This window comes from Monomorium pharaonis, chromosome 8, assembly GCF_013373865.1.
Source record: "Monomorium pharaonis isolate MP-MQ-018 chromosome 8, ASM1337386v2, whole genome shotgun sequence".
NCBI classification, from domain to species: domain Eukaryota; kingdom Metazoa; phylum Arthropoda; class Insecta; order Hymenoptera; family Formicidae; genus Monomorium; species Monomorium pharaonis.
Window position 1 is genome coordinate 19965694 of NC_050474.1, and position 23080 is coordinate 19988773.

The 23080-nt window shown below is 35.2% G+C and overlaps 5 protein-coding genes across 5 annotated transcripts; 4 read left to right on the forward strand and 1 right to left on the reverse strand.

Moving 5' to 3' along the window:
- The first annotated feature begins 126 nt into the window (after positions 1-126).
- On the forward strand, positions 127-2531 carry LOC105833695 (vascular endothelial growth factor A-A). The gene is made up of 4 exons (XM_012675626.3): positions 127-645; positions 1228-1492; positions 1874-2074; positions 2351-2531. Exons 1-4 carry the CDS (start codon positions 546-548, stop codon positions 2421-2423), a joined length of 639 nt encoding a protein of 212 aa, XP_012531080.1. The 5' UTR covers positions 127-545; the 3' UTR covers positions 2424-2531.
- LOC105833694 (arylsulfatase B) lies at positions 2526-9024 on the reverse strand. Its single transcript, XM_012675624.3, is given in 9 exon segments — positions 2526-3069; positions 3188-3461; positions 3643-3909; positions 4195-4374; positions 4518-4767; positions 4840-5052; positions 8347-8520; positions 8687-8980; positions 8983-9024. Coding segments are annotated over 9 exon segments (1848 nt in total). The 5' UTR covers positions 9010-9024; the 3' UTR covers positions 2526-2900.
- A 1632-nt stretch (positions 9025-10656) lies between these two features.
- LOC105828256 lies at positions 10657-15200 on the forward strand. The gene is made up of 6 exons (XM_036290899.1): positions 10657-10713; positions 11891-12166; positions 12445-12727; positions 13225-13616; positions 13665-14069; positions 14242-15200. Exons 1-6 carry the CDS (start codon positions 10657-10659, stop codon positions 14791-14793), a joined length of 1965 nt encoding a protein of 654 aa, XP_036146792.1. The 3' UTR covers positions 14794-15200.
- Positions 15201-17859: 2659 nt separating this feature from the next.
- LOC105828373 lies at positions 17860-19397 on the forward strand. The gene has a single exon (XM_012666667.3). The coding sequence runs from the start codon at positions 17941-17943 to the stop codon at positions 19174-19176; it is 1236 nt and encodes a 411-aa protein (XP_012522121.2). The 5' UTR covers positions 17860-17940; the 3' UTR covers positions 19177-19397.
- A 343-nt stretch (positions 19398-19740) lies between these two features.
- Positions 19741-22862, forward strand: LOC105830529. Its single transcript, XM_012669902.2, has one exon. It carries the CDS (start codon positions 21276-21278, stop codon positions 22503-22505), a length of 1230 nt encoding a protein of 409 aa, XP_012525356.2. The 5' UTR covers positions 19741-21275; the 3' UTR covers positions 22506-22862.
- The last annotated feature ends 218 nt before the right edge of the window (positions 22863-23080 follow it).

A 23080-nucleotide genomic window follows, 5' to 3' on the forward strand; every position in this document is an offset into this window, starting at 1 on the left:
ATTGCATTACAAAGCAGTGTGATGGCATTTTGTGATTCCCTCTTGATTAATCAGTGAAGTTTCACAGTAAGTTATTTTATTTTTACTTTATTCTATGTAGTTGTTTATATATAATAAATAATTGTTTGATAGCAAAACTAGAAGAGATTTTTAAAAAATAAAAAAATATATAATGAGAAAGTATAGAAGAAAAGAATCAAAGTGTTTTATCATGCAAAAATAATAAAATTACATTTTAAATTAAATTAAATTAGTTTAGCAAATACATGAATTTGTTACATAATTTACAATAAGTCAAGTGTTATTATCGCATTCGCGGAATCATGCGCGGGATACTCATAATATTCCTCATAGGGATTTCCTTTTTCCTCTATCTCGCGAAAATGGTCAGTAAATGTTTCGTGGCCGAGATTCAAAACACACATCGCCACTATACTCTCTAGCCACTATAAATAAACGAGGAAGAAATTTTGTTACGCTCATTATTTAATGATACGCCGCGTTACCAGCAATTCTAGTTCTACTCCGCGTATCGTACTCTAATCATGAAGTTTCTTACGGCAATATGTGCTTTAGCAACATGTGTTTACGCTGACAGCATATGGTACGATGATGAATTACGTTCACACGAAGGAATATCGATAGGTATTAAGTTTAATTTTATTTTTTTTAATATATATTATTAATTTTTTTTTTTTTTTAAGATTTTGACATTTGTTTTTGGCATTGTTTCAAAGGCAATTGCAACGATAGTTTTAGAAGAGAAAGAGAAATGATTATACTGTCTATATATATTAAATTATCCTACATTTAATGAGAAAGCTCCTTTTATCATAAACAAAAAGATATATAAAATACATTTTTTATTCATAAATTTATTAACCATTTTGTCTAATTAGTAATGTAACTGCATAAAACAATATTACAACCTGCATAAAATAAATCAATTCTTAAATTATATTAATAATTAATCAGAGATATTTTTCTTGTTAGTAAAAAAAAAAGAAACAGCTATCTAACTTCTCAGAATTCATTCAGGAATTACCCTGAATTGATAATCTGGTTGACCTCTTGTTTACTGTAACAGTGTAACGCTCAAAGCGTAAATGAATTTAAAGAGTGTAATTAAACAAGAGTCGTTTACAACATTAATTTTTCAATTATTTAAATACAGAAATGACAAATTTTTTCAGAATGTAAATTCTTTTGCGAATTTAATTTTTTTAGGGTGCGCGGGAAGACGTATGCAATTAAATCGTCAAATGAAAGAGGTAATGTGCGTACCGAGGCATACTATGGTGAAATTAATACCACAACTGGGCTATACCTTTTATCCGAATTATGCCTTGGTGAAGAGATGCAACGGTTACTGTCCGAGGAATAAGTCGTGCATGCCACTCCGCACAGATATAAAAACGATCACCGTGAGAATGGACGGTTATAATTCGAGCGAGTGTTATCACGTGTATGTCGAGGAACATACCAAGTGCAAGTGAGATGATTTTCTGTTGTGTTTCTGACTTCGTTCAACCACTTATCATTTGACAGTCAATACGCGTAGTATAATCGCATAAATAGTACGTACAAAAATTCTATATTTTAATCACGTGTTTTTTAAAAATAAAAAAATGTAGTTATAGAAGTTCAATTTTATTTAAATTATTATAATTAATAAATTTCCTTTTTTATCAAGTTTATATTTTTTCTGTAATTAATTTTGACAATTAGAATCTTTAGCGGCTACAAGAGACTGGAAGATCGAAAGTGCTTTATACGATAATTGTCTTTCCGGTTACCGCATAGGGCACAAAATTTTAAATATTATTTTTGTCTAGCTTTTTACATTTGTTGTTGAAGAATATGATTCTTTTAGATGCCAATGCAGCGTAAAGGCAAGTCATTGCAACATTCATCAAGTATATTCGGAAGATAACTGCGCGTGTGAATGCAAGACCAGAACAGAATGCGATAAATCGCGTCAGATGATCTGGAATGAAAAGTTGTGCAAGTGCACTTGCAACAAAGAAGAGGAAATCTGCTCGAGTGGACTCGAATGGGTTCCTTCTCGTTGCGGGTAAAGCAATTACGAAGAGAACAAGTTTTCTCAAAACTTTTCTCACAATCAGTAATATGGATCGAAATTACTATATTTTTAATTTATTTCTTATTTATATATTTTTATTTCTCTTAATACAAGCAATATAATTATCGATAATGAATTAAATAAAATGATACATTTGCGATTCGTGGAATTGAAAATCTCGTACAATATATAATTAATTTTTGAAGCTTTCACATATTAAAATAATATATAAAAATGAGTATCTTAAAAAGCTCTTTTGTATTTTAGATGCGCCAAGGTAATGGAGATGCATCAAGAAAAATCTAATATTAATAAATATCTAAAATTGCTGAAGGAATAGGTGGTAATGCAAAGGGCCAAACGAAACAACAGCCTATTCTTATCTTGAAATATTGTCATTATTTAATAATCCATTAAGGAATAAGAACAAAAATAGTTACCATTTTAATTTGTTATTTCAATTTATTTGTCCTTAATAAAATTCCTTATATACACATGCCCTTCCTTATTAAACATGCTGCTGTTAAATTACATTAACAAATTGACCAATAAAATACAGGATCGATAAGTCGCATTATAAATAAAATAACATCTCGAATTTAACGTTGCCAGATCTATAATGTACTTTTACATCGTTTATTATCAATGCATCAATAGATAAAGACAAAAAACAAAAACTAAATATTTTCACAATTGTATAGATTTCTTCATAGAATAACAAACATGGGCTAATGCGGGCAGCATATTTTTCTCTGATTCTTATGTGAATTGTTTATCACTCTGTGGGAAGATAAAAAAATCCTTGAGATGCGATCGATCAGGATGCGGCATTTACCATAACATTAACGTAATCTCCGAAATTGTTCCAAGTATGATCCCATAGACTCGGATCGCCTTTGCTGTCCCACGGAAGATTTCCAGGCAAAATCGCGCTGCTGTTGAATTTCTTCAGCTCGTCCTGAAGTTTCCGGACGATCGTAGGAGACCTTTGAACATGGAAAAAAAAAAGAAAGAGCAACACATTACAATTTATAAACAAGTTTTCAAGTTTCATTTAAAATAAAGTGAAACGTGCGAAATCTATTGGAGCCGTGTTCCACTCACTGTTGAATGAGATTATTTTCCTCGCAAGGATCCTGATAGATGTTGAAGAGGCATGGTTCCTCCAGTGGTTTGCAGGCAGGCAGACTGTCATTTCGCGGCGGGCACTTGATCATCGCGTTTTCGCGCAGCGTTTGAACAGCCTCCGAGGTAATGGCCAGTCCTACACTGGCGATGGCACGTGCCGTCACGCTGTTGATCACACCGTCCGTGTCGTAGACCCATTCTCTTCCAGATGGACCGTACCATCCGTCCCATGCTCCGCTGTAAGTAGTTCCTGCACAAAACATCAATTGAATTCAATCAGAATTATATTTATCGTATACATTTATCATACATATTTTGCAAAAATATATAAATATGTAAAATAAAAAAACTAATTGATGAGAAAAGATGTACTACTTTCCAAATTTAGATCATTATAGAGCAAGACTCTTGATCCCTAGAAACCACCTTACCCTGAATGAGCTTCCAGCCGCCGACCGTGATAGCGGACACGCCGTAAATATCGTCGATGTTATGAAGAACGCTCGCACGCGGTGATTCAGTATCTTCGCTGAATGCATTCCACAGATCCATGCCGTCGACAGTTAAGTTCGACGGATCACCGCCGGCAGCTGTTATGAGCGTCGGCAGCCAATCGGTAATGTGTAACAGCTGCCTGCTTACTCGGCCAGATTGCGCCAATCTGGGTGACCATATTAATCCTGCACCTCTGACGCCACCTGCAATAGCAGAATTAAAAATACTCGTTCGTTTAGGAATGTCACGAATTATATAATAACTTCTAAAAGAATGTTGATTTTTTAATTATATCTTTACGAGATATTACTTTATCTAATAAAGTTCTACTTTCTAATGGATAATTCAGAGGTTCCTAAAATGAATACACTATAATTTTCTTGCTGTGCTAATAATAAGAGATTTTGTTATCAATTGAGACTGCTTAATTGTGTTAAAAAATTTCCATAATTGCTTAATTTAATTTATCAATAGTCGAATAAAATTACCTTCCCAAACAGTATTTTTAACTCCTCTGAGTGGCCAATTAGACGCTGCATTTAAATTAAATCCAGCGGCAGCTCCACCGTTGTCCGACGAGAAGATGATTATACTATCTCGCAACATATTTCTCTTGTGCAGAGCATCGACTACTTGGCCCACGGATTGATCCAGCTTACTTAGCATACCTATAGCAGAATTTCAGGTCATCAGTCCGCTCATTATATCATTGATATTTTCAGTCTCGTTTAATTTCCTAAGAAAATTTTGTCGTTTATTTTATATTTTCCCTAATTTTTCTCTATCTCCCTTTAAATCGCTCATTGGTTACCTGCGAAACGTTTTCGATTGTAATCGAAGATATTTGTGAACTTAGCGACTTCCTCGTCCGGCGCGGGAAGCGGATTGTAAGGATTCCCGGAGTGCACGGCCGCGTGGGCCATGTATAGGAACAACGGCCGGCTGGAGTTGTGCCTGTCGATCAGCCGCACCGCCTCCTTCGTGAAAACGTCCGTGGAATATTGGCCGTGCAGGTCCCACGCCGGCTCCATGCCTCGTCTCATGTCCAGGCCCCAGTAAGGCTGCGTTTTTTTATCACATTTTATCACATGAAACAATAAAGACCGCCGCGTTTATCTGCGCGTGTCGCTCACGTTTTCGACGGCCGTGTGATCGAAATAGTCATGGTGGCCCGTCCAGTAGCCGATGTGGGTGTCGAAGCCCCTGTAAGTCGGCGTGTACTCCTTCTTGTAAAATCCCAGGTGCCATTTGCCGACAATGTGCGTGCTGTATCCAAGCTCGCGCAGGTATTCCGGCAGAAGCTTCTCGTGAAGTGGCAGCCCTCTCGGCTCCGCGCCTTTGAGAACCTGATTTCGAGTCGAGAAGTCTGAGCGTTGTCGACTGTAGAAATTCCTACGTTTATAATAGCGCATCGCTTTTCGACGAACGTGATTTAAATCTCGCTAGTCATATTAATATACTCGCGAGGGACGTTTAATTTAAAACGTTTAGCTTTCAAAAGTTTTAGAGAGTTGGAGAGAGAAACTCTCTTACGTTATCTTAATACGAATTAGAAAATTACAAAGAAGCGTTCACTCAACGTCTTAATTAATTGCGCGATTAGAGGGATACATTGAACTGACTGTCCGCGCGGTCTGTTAACAGGCAGCCAAATATTTTGATATTGTAATCATGTTGCCAACAATCGTTCCAGCGACTAATTTAAGCTAACTCGAAACAAGGTGAGACAGCATTCTATATGTTAGGTAACTTATACAAATTCTATTTTTAACAACGACAAATTGATAGCAACATGTCAGGACCAATTCGTTATCAATTATTCGTTGCTGTCACATTGCTGTTACATCACAAACAATAAAATATACCATTGTTTTCCTTTTAAAATGTCCTCAACTAATTACACGTATAATTAGTCATTGCTGAATTTGTATGGTGTTTTATTTCGATGTCAACAAATGTATTGCAAATGTATAACAATTAATATTTTATTTCCAAGAAATAAACCAATTAATAAGAAAAATGAAATGCATTTTGTTACGTCCGGCAGACTTCACGATTTCCCTTCGTCAGAGGAACAAATAATTTTACAAAAGAAATTCCGTTTCAACGGTCTCCGATAATTTTTTATGTGTCTAGGATTAGTCTGTTAGAAACGTAATAACAAACATAGATGGACGAAACGACCAAGTAGATAATTCCGACTCCTTTGAATATTGAGTCAACAAATAATAAATTCTAAAGATAGAAATTCAAAAAACAACCATGGGATCTAAACAAAGTTTCACGTTTGCTCACAAAAAATGAGCAATAAAGTATCTAAACATAAGCAAAAAATAAGTAACCGTTTCCTCCATCTGCAACCCATACCGTAGCACGTCTAGCACAATAGAAAAAATTATTTATCTCTTAAACCCAAAGGGAAGATAACCTACGCGATAGGTCGGATCCCTTCGATAAAATTGAAAGAATGTGGGAGGAAACAGAGAAACTTTCGACAGATTACTTAACGTATGATTGGGCAAAAAGGAAAAACTATTTCTCCAATAAGAAAACTTAGAATTCACCCACCACACAATCCTGAAAAAGAATCCTACCAATTAGAATATTTGAACCACCTATCTCTGGATCCTCCCCTTGTAAGACTCTATATATATATAATACCAAATCTTGAAGGGAGTCAGTCATTATACCAGTTAGTAATAGTAGGCAATAGTAGTCAGTAATGAAAGTACCAGTAATAAGAGTTTAGCAGTCAGTAATAGATAGTCAGTAATAGTAATGGAGAGTAAAGTTTTAGAGTTACGTTTTTAGAGTTAGTTAGTTAGTTAGTAATCATGTAGAATCAGTGCGCAAGTAGACTTTAGTGCCGTTCCATCCGGGCAAGAAATCTACTCGATTCCGACAAATTTGCTCGAGAATCAACAATGAGTAAGTCCCACAATCATAATTTCTTTGGTTTTTACGTTACTCATGGTAACATCTCCCTTCCATTTTAATTCTTTAAGACACCCTCCTATTATTTATAAATAATTCTCTCTTAGAGTTTTTCGTCCCCCTTCTTTATTCGGTTTGCGGATGCGAGCCCGGCACCGGTCGTTCCGGTGCGCGGATTCAGAGACGGTCATTAGAGAGTCCGACCGGCCGTTCCGGTGCGCGGATTCAGAGGCTGTTGCTCGAGAGTCCGACCGGGCGTTCCGGTATGCGAATTCCGCCCTTAGTGTTCGAGAGTCCAAACAACAATTCACGGTTTTAATTTTCAAGAGTCTGCACTTTCCTAACCTTCTCTCTCCGAATTACTTAAGATATAATGTAACTCACAAACAAAAAGCTGCCCATTAGTTTTACACTTCCAAAATTTATATTAATAACCTTTGTGTTTTTTTTTTAATTTTATTAATAACCCTTTGTTAAACTTTTAAAACTTTTGTAAACTCAATCGAAAATCTATTTTTATAACCCTTTGCGTATTTTTAAACTTTGTAAACTCTTGCGAAATTTATTTAGAACCATTCTTATAATTTAATCTTTATAAATTCATAGCCAACAAATTATGTTAAATCACGACTTCAGCGCCTATTTATATTCTTATAACATTTTGGAAAATTTAGCATAAATACTTTGTTATTTTTTTTCTGTTACATAAATTTTATCATTTATTTAAATCTATAACTACCCCTCCTCATCCCGAACAAAGACTGCACCTGGTCCGATCCCGAGTTAAAGCGATTCAATTCGTTGACTCGAAACTTGGACCGACGAACGTACGACTCGAAACGGATTATAGCGGGCCCATCGGCACGTTGACCTATATTTTTGAGTCATAAAAAGTGCGTTCGACCCGAGGCACATGCCCTCTCTTAAACTGTGTGCCTACGGGAATTCTATACGTTTTGTTACGTTCTTTCCTGCCTTACCTGTTCTCCCTGAAATATCCTTCCTACCGAATAAAGAGTAAAATCCCATAAGGCTGGACGTAACAATTTCATAGAAATATATATTTCGTTTTCACAAATAAGTTTTTTTATAACAAATAAATATTGAAGAAAACATCATAAGAAATATTTGGTTCTCAATACTTCGATATTTTTCTCTCAGTGTACATGTAATGGGTTAGTTTGCTATATCGCGCTTAGTTATCTATATCGTTTTGGCTTTGTATATAAATTCGCGCGTACACAGTCCTGAAAATGTGCTACGAATAAGTAGCAACGTCTATCGCTCAGTGGCCACGTTCCAAAACACACTGTTAGCATTGAAAATCAATAGTATACGTAACGTGAATTACAGATTTGTACTGACAAGTGAATTTTGAAACGCAGTATGATAATTTCCAATTAATTCGAGGTCAACGCGGTAGAAGTGCGATAGCGTAATATCTTTACAGAAAGCAGAACAACAATTGATAGCTCACAACCGCGTTGACAGGTGCAGAGGCAGTTAAAAGGAAACTGGTGAACCGTCGCGATATCAATAAGCAGCTTATTTGTATTAATTATATAATATTTAAAGGAAAAAGACGAATTTAAGCGCCACTTATAATTCTCATTTGTTGCTCGAATCTATTTGTTTTCAATAAGTATCATAATGCTTAAACTCTTGACAAAAGAACGACGAGAGACGGTTGCGAAAGCATCACTTACGCCGTGCTGCATGCCAGTGTGAATGGGATATTTGCCGGTCATCAAAGCGCTTCTGGACGGTGTGCAGATCGGGGTGACATAATATCTATCTAGGAGCAGCCCGGAGTAGGCCAGGGCATCGATATTCGGCGTTGGGATCTGACCGGAACCGTGAAAGCCGACGTCGTTCCATCCCTGATAAAAATGACGTTAAATCTAAATCTATTTTATGAAAATATCTTTCCTTTACGAGAGATACTGATGATTTAACAATTTCCATGCTACAACTTGTCTTTACGACGCGATAAATTCACGGTATGTTATGAGGAAGAAGACACGTTATTATCGCAAAACAACTTGCCAAATCGTCCGCTAAGATAAAGATAATGTGCGGCTGCTTCGCCGAAGTCGCGCGAATCGTCGCGAGCAGCAGGATCAGGAACGACGTCCACCGCACGATTCCCAATGGACAGCGGTCCATCGCTCCCATGTCTTTCGGATCAGAGCGCGCGTCGCGCTCGATTCCTCTTCGAAAAACGCGGAGGATGCGAATGGATCTCAGACACGTGACCGCGACGACCGACTGTGCGAAACTATCTTCTCGGCTATCTTCCGAGCTGTCTTTTCCCGGACGCGAATAGTGGGGAGTCTCCCACTATCCTTTAAGGAGTTATCTTCGTTCATCTCGCCACGACGCGACGCGACGCGTTAAAGTGGTCTCGCGTTATGTCTGCGAATTAAAACTGCCCGGTACCGTGCTCTACCGCGCCGCGCGATTCGCATTATTTGCGGACTCCACGGTCGGCTTGTCTCCCCGTTGCTCTTGACCTCAAGGTCTTTGAACCGAACTCGTGAACCGATTGAACTAACCAATTCAAGTATCTCACTTGCAGAATCAGTAATGCATTATTTGCAGCGCGGTAAAACACTTAAGTTTGAGTTACTTTATTTTTAATATTTATTTGTTAAATATTCAAGTTTTAAACATTTTTTAATAATAAAAACAAGCGGAGAATACCCCCCGCGAAAATTCGTGACCCTAGAAGAATGTTCTACAAACTTTTATACAGCGGAAATCTGTTTGTCCGAATATGTCGAGGAAAACCGATAACCGAGTGATTCAGATAATAAAGGGTCATCAGTTTTCCTCTCTAGCGACACTTATTAGTTCTGATAATAGAAACTAATGTTCAAAAAATTAAAACTGAGCACTTTGAATGGTTCGGATAATAAAGAGGCTCATTTATGAGTTCGTATATTTGAAACTAAATGTAAATTTATTCATATAATGGAATGAATAAAGTCCTTCCGTAATTTCTACTTTAATAATAATACTTTGCTTTTGCAACGCAGAATTATTGCACGTCATGTCCATTTATTTTGACAAGATATCGCTCCCACAATTCAGGAGTGTTAATATTTAGATACGTAACAATTTCCATCTGTCACGCTGTATTATCTTCTTTTATCGGAAACAGTAAAAGCGTGAAAGCTCGCTTATCATCATGCGATTATTGTACAAAGTAATGGAACAATACATTAGAATAAAAAATCAGAAATAACTAATACACAAAAATAAAAGATATTTATCCAAGAAAAATAAATTTTAACAATACAAAATTGTTTTAAAAAAATATAATGTTACCATTAAGTATAACCCAAAATGTTAAATTCTGATCTACATATTCTGTCATAAGTTTTTATTCTCATTAAGAGTATGTTTTCATTTTTATTTATTACATTAAAAATAAAAAATACAAATCACTTAACATGATTAGTATACGAATATTAAAGGAAATTATAATACTAATGTTAAAACCTTATAAACGTTAGCAAAGTGAAATATATTTTAGTCCATTCCGTTATGTTAGATTCTATTGTAGCCGATTAATCCATTTATTACACCAGGCAACCGACATATTCGTTTATCATATTATATACGCCAAAGTAGAATAACGTTTATTACAGCTATTATTCCTTCCGACATTATAACGTTTTTACGTAATAATAACTTGTCAAATTCAATGTATTATCTTACCAAAATGGACAAGAAGAGACAGAGAAAGATGGAGAATATGTGAAAACGCATTACGAACGTAAAAATATGGCACGTGCTTATCTAATGATCTAATGATCCATCGATCATTCACGCTGATAAAAATAAAAGGGATTTATCCAAGTGAATAGCAATATTGTAAAGCAAGTCCAACGTTTGATCATTTTCTATTAGAACAGTAACGATCTCACAGTGCAATTTTTAAAATCATGTCGAACGTATGTCTTTATATTCTCTTCTCGCTATTAATCATAAATGTGTCTTCTCATGGTCTTATGAATAACACATTAGCAGAAGGCAAACTTACTTACATAGACATAGTCACTGCAATGGTAAGTTAAATTTTAGAGAAAGATAAAAGTCTAAAAAAAATATGATCAAATCTAGAAATAATTTATATTATATACTATATTAGCTATGCCCTGCCACGCGTTACTGTGGCTCTCTATTCTTATGCTACGTTTTTTTCCAATTTTCTTTGCTTTTGTTGTTTAACTTTTAAGAGCCTTGCTTTACTGTTACTTTTTTTATTTTATTTTTGAATAAACATTTATCTATCTTTAATAAATCTAATATTCATTTATTCACGTACTTCTAACTTTTTTTTCTAAAAGCTGCCATGGATTTAGAAATCCATTCAAAAGACTGTTTTAAATAAGTTTCTTTTTTTTAATAAAATAAAAGCTATCTTTATTTTTCTTATTACCTTAATTTAAACACAATAGAAACATTCTTCGCCTCTCCCAGTCTCTCCCATCTCTCCCCGTCTCTCCTGGTCTCTCCCCGTCTCTCCCGGTCTCTCCCGGTCTCTCCCCGTCTCTCCCCGTCTCTCCCGGTCTCTCCCGGTCTCTACCCGTCTCTCCTCGTCTCTCCCGGTCTCTCCTTGTCTCTCCCGGTCTCTCCCCGTCTCTCCCGATCTTTACCCGTCTCTCCCAGTCTCTACCCGTCTTTCCCGGTCTCTCCCCGTCACTCCCGGTCTCTCCTGGTCTCTCCCCGTCTCTTCCCGTCTCTACTCGTCTTTCCCGGTCTCTCCCCGTCTCTCCCCGTCTCTCCCCGTCTCTCCCGGTCTCTCCCCGTCTCTCCGCGTCACTCCCGGTCTCTCTCCGTCTCTCCCGGTCTCTCCCCGTCTCTGCCGGTCTCTCCCTGTCTCTCCCGGTCTCTTCCCGTCTCTCCTGGTCTCTCCCCGTCTCTCTCATTTTTGAAACACCAAGTATATCCAAAATCAGACCCCATAACAACACTCACGGTTACGAATGCAACGTTGTGTCAAAATTTCAAAGCAATCGGTGAAAAACTTACGGAGATCTTAGATGACAAACAAACATTTACATTTTTATTTATATAGATTATCAATAACAAATTACAACAGTTCAATATTTAATTTAAATGTGGTTTAAAATTTTATTAACAGTTTTTTTTTCTTTTTCCAAGAATATAAAAGCGATCTTTTTAAAACCGTCTGTGTAACTTTCTGTCTTATAAAGAAATTATATTGAATTAATTCCGTAGGTAAAAATTCTGTATCAGTGCCGTCCAAAAGAACCTGAACTAACTTTATTACTAGGCGGGGATTATAATGAATTTCTTAGACGAGCGTTTTTCTCTTGGGTACCGGTAGCTTTAATAGGGGAGACGAGTCCTCGATTCAACGCTCTTGAAAAAATTGCATTAACAAGATATTCCTTCAAAACGTTCGTGAGTTATAATTTCATTCCTTTCCTTCGAAAATCGCATCGTTTCGTGCTAGTGGCATCTTCCCAGCCTCTATTGCGATCTATTTTACAGGTAAACAACAATATATAAATAATTTTAAAAAACAAATAACAAACGCACCGTTTATAAATTATACAAATTGTTTCACTATTTAGAAATTGCATTCTTTTTTCATCAAAATGTTATAAAATCTTTTATACTTAATTCTGTCTAAGTCTTTAATTAATTTACATTTCCTTATTATGAGCGCAAAATTTTTTAAAGAAATATTTGATATTTTTTCACAATAATATTAATTAGCCTTACTTTTAAATACAAATAATAAATTTTGTCGCATCATTCTCATATAGAGAACAAAAGATTCGCCGTGGGCAAATTCGGATGGATTTTATATTATAGTCGATAAAGAAACCGAGACTCGAGGCTGCATAAACGCTCGCTCGTTTCTTTGGACGGCTTGGGAATTCGACTTGCTCTCCGTTATATTTCCGTGCATCGATCCAGACAATGGAATTGTTTATTATACATATAATCCGTATTCTAATAGCACGCCAGACAATTGGGTTGAAGTAGACCGCGCCAAAGGACGACATGGTCATCCTTGGATAATATTGAGAAAAAAATACGAGAAAGGTTTATTCTTTTCTTCTTTGCATCTGATAAAACATATTATAAACAAATTAATTTTTGAGTGTTTTAATACAAAATAAAAGTCTCTCTCTCTCTCTCTCTCTCTCTCTCTCTCTTTCTGTTTGTCTGTCTGTCTCTGTCATCTATATACTTTATTGCTTTATATATTTTTATTAAATTATAGAAAATCAAAATAATACGTTAATTTACAATATCTTAATAATAAATGATTTAAAAAATTTAGTTAAATTAAGAAGGCTGGATTCAAAAAAATAATTTTAATATCATAAAACTATAAGATTTAATAAATTTAATAAAAAACTGAACATCTCTATTAAAAATGCGTAAATTAAAAAATACAGATAAAAATGTAAGCTAATAATAAGTAATCAATGCACAAAGGCAGAAAAATTTATAATGTTATTCGTAAAATTATATATCTATTAATTTCATTTTAAGCCATTTCTGAAAAATTTGTACAATAATTGTATTTTCTTCAGATGAAGACAAAGTGTGCAAAAATCTGGATTTCGATAAATTAACCACGTTAGAGGGCTACGAGATTCGATTGAACGCAGTTGAGATGGCACCATTTATAAAAGTCAATTTGAGTGCGCCGGATATGACAAAATTTCGCGGCGACAACAGTGAAATTCTCAAGATGCTTTTGTTTAAATTGGGAGCATCCCTCAGTATAGATCTTTACAACGGCAGTATCTATGGATTGGGCGGCATAGGACCGAATGGTACTCTAGAAGGTTTAATGGCCCCTGTGAGCGACGGCAGAATAGACATTGGCATGAACACAAGAACTTTGCTTGCATTGTGGAAGGTCAAGTACGTGTATGCGTGCGTGTATGCACATACATACACACACACACACATATACATAAATGTTAAATATTAATATAAAATATTTAATAAATAACAATGATAATAAAAATATTTAATAGGTAATATTATTATATTATTTTTCAGGTACACATATCCCCATACGAGATCAGGTCTCTGTGTGATAGCGCAACCGCGCCAAGAGGTCTCGCAATTTACCAAGCTGATAAAATTTTTGTCGCCAGAAGTTATAGCGGGAGTAGTCATAATATGTCTGTTGACTTACACAATATTTACTAAAAATGAGGGATACTTAAAAGCCAGTTTACAGGTGCTACGACTTATGGTCTGCGTAGGAATTCTACATCCGCCCAAAGTTAGTTCCACCAGGATATTTCTATGCATGACGTTGATTCTGTTTCTCAACATAAACGCGCTATTCCAAAGTCACCTGTCGGCCTTGCTTACCGTGCCGGTTTATTATCGCAATATCGACACTCTAGAAAATATTAAGGTAATAATAAAATATTTTAATGTTTGTTTTCAGTCGTTTCTCTCGACATAACGACGACGTTACATAACGACAAAAAGAAATATTTTTTATTCCTTGCATTGCAATATTGGTATAACCAGGAATTTAAGAGGTAATTATTATTTAACAGATAATTATTTTGATCTTTTTACAGAAATCTGGATACACTATATACGGACCGGAACAGCTTAGAAAGCGGCTAAACGATCCCGTACTGGAATCACGCTATGTGACGGTCACGTATGAAGAATGCAAAGAATTCGTTGAGAATTCGACGACCGCCGCATGTTTCGGGGACTGTTACCACTTGTACTACAGGATCAAAGGTCAGGATCTTATTAGATCGAATCAACTGATCGAGATGACACAATCGTATGTCACCCGCGAAGATTGGCCATTATACGCGCGAGTGGATAACATTATTCAACAAATGTCGCAGGTCGGCTTGATAATCAAATCTCGATCCGAATTTTACTGGGAGATAAAACGCGAGAAATATATCAACTCTATGAAGAAAAAAGGCTTTAAGGTGATGTTGCTGAAGCAGCTTGCCTTCAGCTTTTACTTTCTCACGCTAGGATACGTCTGCGCCACTATAGTTTTTATATTGGAATTGGTGGTTGGTCGATCTGCTCCGAAATCTAGGAACCAGATAAGAATTAAAAAGAGTATGAAACTAAAGAAAAGAAACAAAAAGTTTGAATAAATGTCGCGGATTAGCTTGGAATTAAGAAACTGATTTTATGTACGACCTTCTTAAAGTCTTTCTATCATCGACGCCAATAAAGACGAAATTTGCGTAAACTATATTTCGCGAGACGTTTAGCTATACAATTATTATTTATGTAATACATTTTTCTATTTTCTTTTATTATTATATATCAATATTAATATTGATATTTGTAATAAGATAAATTTCTACGTGTAGCTGGATGGATTACAAGATTTCATTATAACAATTTCTTATAAATCTTTCACAAGCCATATTTTCACTCGGTTTCTGTAAAAATAATTATCTTAATGCTGAGCCCTTTCTTATATCTACTAGAACATTACAAGCGCGCGCTGCGTTTACAATACACAGAGCATTGTAAAAAATAATTACTGCAATAGGCTGACAATTGCAGAAAATATTGAATTTTTACAATACACAGAGCATTGTAAAAAATAATTACTGCAATAGGCTGACAATTGCAGAAAATATCGAATTTTTACAATACACAGAGCATTGTAAAAAATAATTACTGCAATAGGCTGACAATTGTAGAAAATATCGAATTTTTACAATACACAGAGTGTTGCAGAAAATAATTACTGCAATAGGCTGACAATTGCAGAAAATATTGAATTTTTACAATACACAGAGCATTGTAAAAAATAATTACTGCAATAGGCTGACAATTGCAGAAAATATCGAATTTTTACAATACACAGAGCATTGTAAAAAATAATTACTGCAATAGGCTGACAATTGTAGAAAATATCGAATTTTTACAATACACAGAGTGTTGCAGAAAATAATTACTGCAATAGGCTGACAATTGCAGAAAATATTGAATTTTTACAATACACAGAGCATTGTAAAAAATAATTACTGCAATAGGCTGACAATTGCAGAAAATATCGAATTTTTACAATACACAGAGCATTGTAAAAAATAATTACTGCAATAGGCTGACAATTGTAGAAAATATCGAATTTTTACAATACACAGAGTGTTGCAGAAAATAATTACTGCAATAGGCTGACAATTGCAGAAAATATTGAATTTTTACAATACACAGAGCATTGTAAAAAATAATTACTGCAATAGGCTGACAATTGCAGAAAATATCGAATTTTTACAATACACAGAGCATTGTAAAAAATAATTACTGCAATAGGCTGACAATTGTAGAAAATATCGAATTTTTACAATACACAGAGTGTTGCAAAAAATAATTACTGCAATAGGCTGACAATTGCAGAAAATATCGAATTTTTACAATACACAGAGCATTGTAAAAAATAATTACTGCAATAGGCTGACAATTGCAGAAAATATCGAATTTTTACAATACACAGAGTGTTGCAGAAAATAATTACTGCAATAGGCTGACAATTGCAGAAAATATCGAATTTTTACAATACACAGAGCATTGTAAAAAATAATTACTGCAATAGGCTGACAATTGCAGAAAATATCGAATTTTTACAATACACAGAGTGTTGCAGAAAATAATTACTGCAATAGGCTGACAATTGCAGAAAATATTGAATTTTTACAATACACAGAGCATTGTAAAAAATAATTACTGCAATAGGCTGACAATTGCAGAAAATATTGAATTTTTACAATACACAGAGCATTGTAAAAAATAATTACTGCAATAGGCTGACAATTGCAGAAAATATCGAATTTTTACAATACACAGAGCATTGTAAAAAATAATTACTGCAATAGGCTGACAATTGCAGAAAATATCGAATTTTTACAATACACAGAGTGTTGCAGAAAATAATTACTGCAATAGGCTGACAATTGCAGAAAATATCAAATTTTTACAATACACAAAGTGTTGCAGAAAATATCAAATTTTTACAATACTTTGACAAGGAAACCTTGCGAGAACCCGTAAATTCTGATTTTAATTAAACTTGGCATAAATGTATTTATTTATCGGAAAAAAAAATTAAAAAAAAAATTTTTTTTAAATAAATAACATAGTTAAATAAAAGTATTTGCAAAAGAAATGCAAAAGAAATATTAGTCGCATATAAAGCGCACAGTATAAAGTAAATGCTCCACGATATAATATAAATGTTCCATTAATCGTATATGTAACAATGCCGAGCTAAGTTTCTTAAATAGTGTGTGTGTGTGTGTGTGTGTGTGTGTGTGTATGTGTGTGTATATATAACGTTATTAACACACAAAAATATGAGAAATGTTTAAATTATTCTTAAAATAATAAAAATATCTGTAAAGCATCTGACTGAATCAAAATTCATAGTAATAATTGTATATATTAATCTATGTTTTAACCTTCTTAATTCAAAAGTTGTCATGTAAAATTTTTTACAAAATACGACATAATTATTAGAATTGTATTTTCTACATTTATTTTATTGTGGCAATAATTGAATGGAAAATACGAAAGATAAAATAAAATTTTGGATTTTGCATGTCTGAATTCCACGACAGATATTTACAACGTTGCAACAGAAGTATGAAACAGATTTTGTTCAAACACTATGCCATTTGCACGCCAAGATTGCATCGACGATGTCTTATCGACAAACAAACCAGACAAAGATTTACTACAGGTATAAAGAATCTTAAACTGTAGCCTAAAAATATTCTCGTATTAGAAATAACTCTAAATCCCTAAAATTACAAATTATATACTCATAAAAGTATTCACTCAAATTAATATTAAAAATTAAATGATTTTACTAACCGTTTAAACGCGCATTCAACTTCCATTAAAAGTACTTTCATCAGTCTCTTCATAGCCATAATACCGATTTTCGAGATGATATATTGACCGCGTGTTTCAAAGAATCAACATTCTGGTGTCAAATAAAGAAGCACATGATTTTAACGTACATTGTCAGATTTAATTTTATTGCATCAATGGAAATGTGATATCACGTGATGAAAGCTCTTGTCGAAAGATATCTTGATAGAAATATATTACATTATGTAAACATGCAACGTGATCAGTTCATAAATTAGTAAACATGATGTCGGCACATATACGACTAGTATATAAAGACGAGTAGATTGTCCTGATACTCACTTACCTGAAAGTATCGTTTACGGAAAGAATACGGTTGACCGATACAGTTATATGTAAAAGAATATCTTGAAATGGAAACCACCGATGTCACCAAGAATAATGACATCTATAATTTGCTTTCTTTCGAGGAAGTGAAAGAGATGGTGAAACGCTCGTTAAGCAATGACGCCAATCTGATAGAGTACGCTATTCGGCCGTACTCCGACGGCAAAATCGGATTTCTCGGTTCTCATTATCGAATCGATATAATAGCCACGAGGGAAAAGGAAACTGTCACTCTCGCATTTTTTCTAAAGACTGTGCCATATCATGTGCCCGATCAAGCCAACTATGTGATAGAAAAGGGTGTCTTCCATAAAGAGACGAAATTTTACAGCGTCCTAATGCCGTTGCTCAATGAGGGATATCGCGGAGAACCATATGTGCCTACGTGCTACAAAGTGAAGAACGATTCGATAGTCTTCGAGGAATTGAGTAGCAAAGGCTACTCAATGCGGGATAAGCTATTTGACAAGACGCTCGTGCGTGCGGGCTTAAGCGCTCTCGCGCGACTGCACGCTGCCTGCCTGCTGACGGAAACTCGTCTCGGCAAACCCTTAAACCGACTGTATCCCGACATTTTCATAGAAACAGCTTTCGATCGCGAGGGTATGACGCGGAAGTGGTTCGACGCGGGTGTCGATGTTGCTGCAGCCATAGCCGAGCGGCTGGGACACGATCCCGACCTGATACGATCGACCTGCGAGCAGGTGTATTACGCTGTGAGGCCGTCACGCACAAAGGCGAACGTGGTCAGTCATGGAGATCTCTGGGGCAACAATCTTCTCTTCAATAACGACGCGATGCCTAAATGCTTACTGATAGACTTTCAATTGTTGAGGTATTCTCCCTTGGCGCACGACGTAGCACAGTTTTTGTACCTGTGCACGGACCGGAATTTCCGAGAGACTTGGGAAAGCGCGATGTTGCTTCATTATTACGATACGCTGCGCGAGACTCTAAACATTCACGAAATTCATACGCAAACACCCTCATGGTCTGAACTGATCAAAGGCATGGAGGAACAACGATTAGGCGCTCTTATTACCGCGGTAATCTACTTTCCTACGGTTCTAATGGACGAAAATGTTGGCGCCCGGATTCTGAACGACCCGGCATCTTACGCCGATTATTGTTTTCGTAATAGGACAGAGATCGTCCTCTCTATCATGGAAAAAGATCCGGTATACAAAAGAAGGATCAACGAAGCTGTCGTCGAACTCGCCGAACTCGCTTCACGACTGGATCAACTACCAAAACCATCTTAAAAAGTTAGAGATGTAGTTTATTAACGCTCATCAAATTTTTTATTAACGTTACATCAACGCACTTTGTGTTACATCACTTATATGTTTCAATTTATAAGAAAATTATGCGTTTACTAAGTTAATAATTTTATTATCTTACCATTGTAATTTTGTACAGCAATATTTACACGAATTAAGGAAAATTGTCTTGATCAGGAAATATAGTGGATAGGAAAAACCAATCGTGATTGATAAGTTGTGCATTTGCATCGTCGTCCATGCATATCCTCCTTCTCGTTTATCTGTGTGCTTCGTTATCGCTTACAACTGAAATATTATCTTGGGCATCATCATTGCTGTCTTTAAAAATAATACGATAACAATCATTTATAGTGCGAATATTTTCATCAAGCTGTGTGTATGTGTGTGAAATGATAAAGTTATACTTTAACAAACAATAACTTGCGCAAGTTAATTTTGCATACCTAAAGTTTTCGGCATTTTTGGAATGATTCCTTAAGGATTCCCGCTACACCTCCAAGTGAAATTTGTGCAATTTCTGCAATCTTCTACTTTAAATCTAGGTTGGTTTGTCTGTTGCAACCCACACAAATATCCTCGGCAATATGTAAACTTTAATGACAAACGCGGATCTATAGAGTAAACTCAGGTATAATGGCCATAGTTTATAATCTGGATTTTTAAAAAATATTACAAAAATTTTAATGACATAAGCATAAGGATAAGATAAACTTTCTAGACTGTTATGTCTGCTGCAATACCTCTCTTGAGAAGTCCTCGGTTCAATCTACATCGAAAAAGTACAGAATACAAAATATACGTCAGCATATATTAAATAAAATATCCATAATATATAAAAATAAATAATTCTGAAGCTATTAGTTAATTAAAACACATTAAGAAACAGAAAAGAAATTCATTATACTCAAGTAGAACAACAAGTCATAATAATATTAGAATGACATAAAAATAAATTAATCAAAAAATGTTTTTTAATAATTATTTTTACTAATCTTCTTGATGTCATTTGCGACTTTTATGCTCTCTATGCTCTGACTATTTTGCTCTCTAAATAATAATTATATGATATAAATTAAATATAAATTGCACAATTAATTAAATACACGTTTAAGCTCTTGTCCTTCAATTTTGAAAGAGACATTTTTAAACTAATACGTGACGGTTCGGTAAAACAAACAAGTCGAAGCATACCAGTAATTTCAGTTAATATTCATAATACTTTTACACTAATTTATGTTCTAGGTTAAAATTTTAGTCAAGATATAACTTGATTTTATTAGAACTATATTTTCTATCTTTGTTTTAGTGTAGCAATAATTAGATAAAATAAACAGTAAAATAAGAAAGATAAAATAAGATTTTGGATTTTGCATGTCTGAATTCACAACAGATATTTACAGCGTTGTCACAGAAGTGTGAAACAGATTTTGTTCAAACACTATGCCATTTGCACGCCAAGATTACATCGTCGATGTCTCATCGACAAACAAACCAGACAACGCAAAATTTATTACAGGTATAAAAAATCTTAACTGTAGCCTAAAAATATTCTCGTAGAAATAACTCTAAATCCCTGAAACTCAAAATTATACAGGTTCACACTCAAATAAATATTAAAAATTAAATGATTTTAATAACCGTTTAAAAGCGTATTCAATTTCAGCTTCCATCGGAAGTGCTTTCAGCATTATCATAGCGATGATACTCTTTTCGAGACAATATATTGACCGTGTGTTTCAAACAACAACATGAATCAATAGTATTCTAGTGTCAAATAAGAATATAAGAAGCATATGAATTTAACATACATTTGTCAGATTTAATTTTATTGCATCACTGGAAATCATGCGATATCATGCGATGAAAGTTCTTGTCGAAAGATATCTTGATAGAAATATATTACATTATGTATACATGCAACGTGATCAGTTGATAAATTAGTAAACATGATGTTGGCACATATATACGACCAGTATATAAAGACGAGCAGATTGCCCTGATACTCACTTATCTAAAAGTATCGTTTACGGAAAGAATACGGTTGATTGATACAGTTATATGTAAAAGAATATCTTAAAATGGAAACCACCGATGGCACCAAAAATAACATCTATAATTTGCTTTCTTCCGAGGAAGTGAAAGAGGTAGTGAAACGCTCGTTAAGCAATGACGCCGATCTGATAGAATACGCTATTCGGCCGTACTCCGACGACAAAGTCGGATTTCTCGGCTCTCATTATCTACTCGATATAGTAGCCACGAGGGAAAAGGAAACTGTCACTCTCGCATTTTTTCTGAAGACTGTGCCATATCATGTGCCCGATCAAGCCAACTATGTGATAGAAAAGGGTGTCTTCCATAAAGAGACGAAATTTTACAGCGTCATAATGCCGTTGCTCAACGAGGGATACCGTGGGGAACCATATGTGCCTATGTGCTACAAAGTGAAAAACGATTCGATAATTTTCGAGGAATTGAGTAGCAAAGGCTACTCAATGCGGGATAAGCTATTTGACAAGACGCTCGTGCGTGCGGGCTTAAGCGCTCTCGCGCGACTGCACGCCGCCTCCCTGCTGGCGGAAACTCGCCTCGGCAAACCCTTAAACCAACTGTATCCCGATGTCTTCATAGAAATAGAGTTCAATCGCGAGGGACTGACGCGGAAGTGGTTCGAAGCGGGTGTCGATGTTGCCGCGGCCATAGCTGAGCGGCTGGGACACGATCCCGACCTGATACGATCGACCTGCGAGCAGGTGTATTACGCCATGAAGCCGTCATGCACAAAGGCGAACGTGGTCAGTCATGGAGATCTCTGGGGCAACAATCTTCTCTTCAATAACGACGCGATGCCTAAATGCTTGCTGATAGACTTTCAATTGTTCAGGTATTCTCCCTTGGCGCACGACGTAGCACAGTTTTTGTACCAGTGCGCGGACCGGGATTTCCGAGAGACTTGGGAAAGCGCGATGTTGCTTCATTATTACGATACGCTGCGCGAGACTCTAAACATTCACGAAATTCATACGCAAACACCCTCATGGTCTGAACTGATCAAAGGCATGGAGGAACAACGATTAGGCGCTCTTATTACCGCGATAATCCGCTTTCCTATGGTTCTAATGGACGAGAATGGCGCGCGGATTCTGAACGACCCGGCATCTTACGCCGATTATTGGTTTCGGAATAGGAAAGAGATTGTCCTCTCTACCATGGAGAAAGATCCGATATACGAAAGAAGGATCAGCGAAGCTGTCGTCGAACTTGCCGAAGTCGCTTCACGACTGGATCAACTACCAAAACCATCTTAGAAAGTTAGAGATGTATTTTATATAGTTTTTTAAGACGTACCAAATTTTTTATTAACGTTACATCAACGCACTTTGTACATTTCTTATATATTTTAATTTATAAGGAATTTATGCGTTTACTAAATTAATAATTTTATTATCGTACTATTGTAATTTGTACAGCAATTTTTACACGAATCAAAGAATAGTCTTGATCAGAAAATATAGTGGATAGAAAAAACCAATCGTGGTTGATAAATTGTGCGTTTGTATCGTTGTCTATATCAACTAATATTCGTCAAATTTTCATTCTTAAAATATATTTTGCATAATTAAATTCTTGAAGCAACATAAAGAAAATTCTATAATTTTACATAAAATGTTATATGTATTACATACATGTGATTATATCTTATTATATCTTACAACATATGTATATATGAATTGCGAACAATTTGTTTCATATATTTAAACATTTTTTTTATTTAAAAGCTATTAAATCATAAACAATATGACATTAAAAAATAAGTACTAATGCATGTTTATCTATGTATATATATTAAAATGAAGTTTAGTTATTCTAAATGCGATTTGTT

Bases quoted from the DNA above. Each gene is read 5' to 3' on its own strand.
- LOC105833695 (XM_012675626.3), top strand. From the start codon at position 546: ATGAAGTTTCTTACGGCAATATGTGCTTTAGCAACATGTGTTTACGCT. The intron at 1,493-1,873 runs GTGAGATGATTT...TGATTCTTTTAG, and splicing joins GAGGAACATACCAAGTGCAA to ATGCCAATGCAGCGTAAAGG. The intron at 2,075-2,350 runs GTAAAGCAATTA...TTTGTATTTTAG, and splicing joins TGGGTTCCTTCTCGTTGCGG to ATGCGCCAAGGTAATGGAGA.
- LOC105828256 (XM_036290899.1), top strand. From the start codon at position 10,657: ATGAATAACACATTAGCAGAAGGCAAACTTACTTACATAGACATAGTC. The intron at 13,617-13,664 runs AATGTTAAATAT...CAATGATAATAA, and splicing joins CACACACACACATATACATA to AAATATTTAATAGGTAATAT. The intron at 14,070-14,241 runs GTAATAATAAAA...ATCTTTTTACAG, and splicing joins ACACTCTAGAAAATATTAAG to AAATCTGGATACACTATATA.
- LOC105828373 (XM_012666667.3), top strand. From the start codon at position 17,941: ATGGAAACCACCGATGTCACCAAGAATAATGACATCTATAATTTGCTT.
- LOC105830529 (XM_012669902.2), top strand. From the start codon at position 21,276: ATGGAAACCACCGATGGCACCAAAAATAACATCTATAATTTGCTTTCT.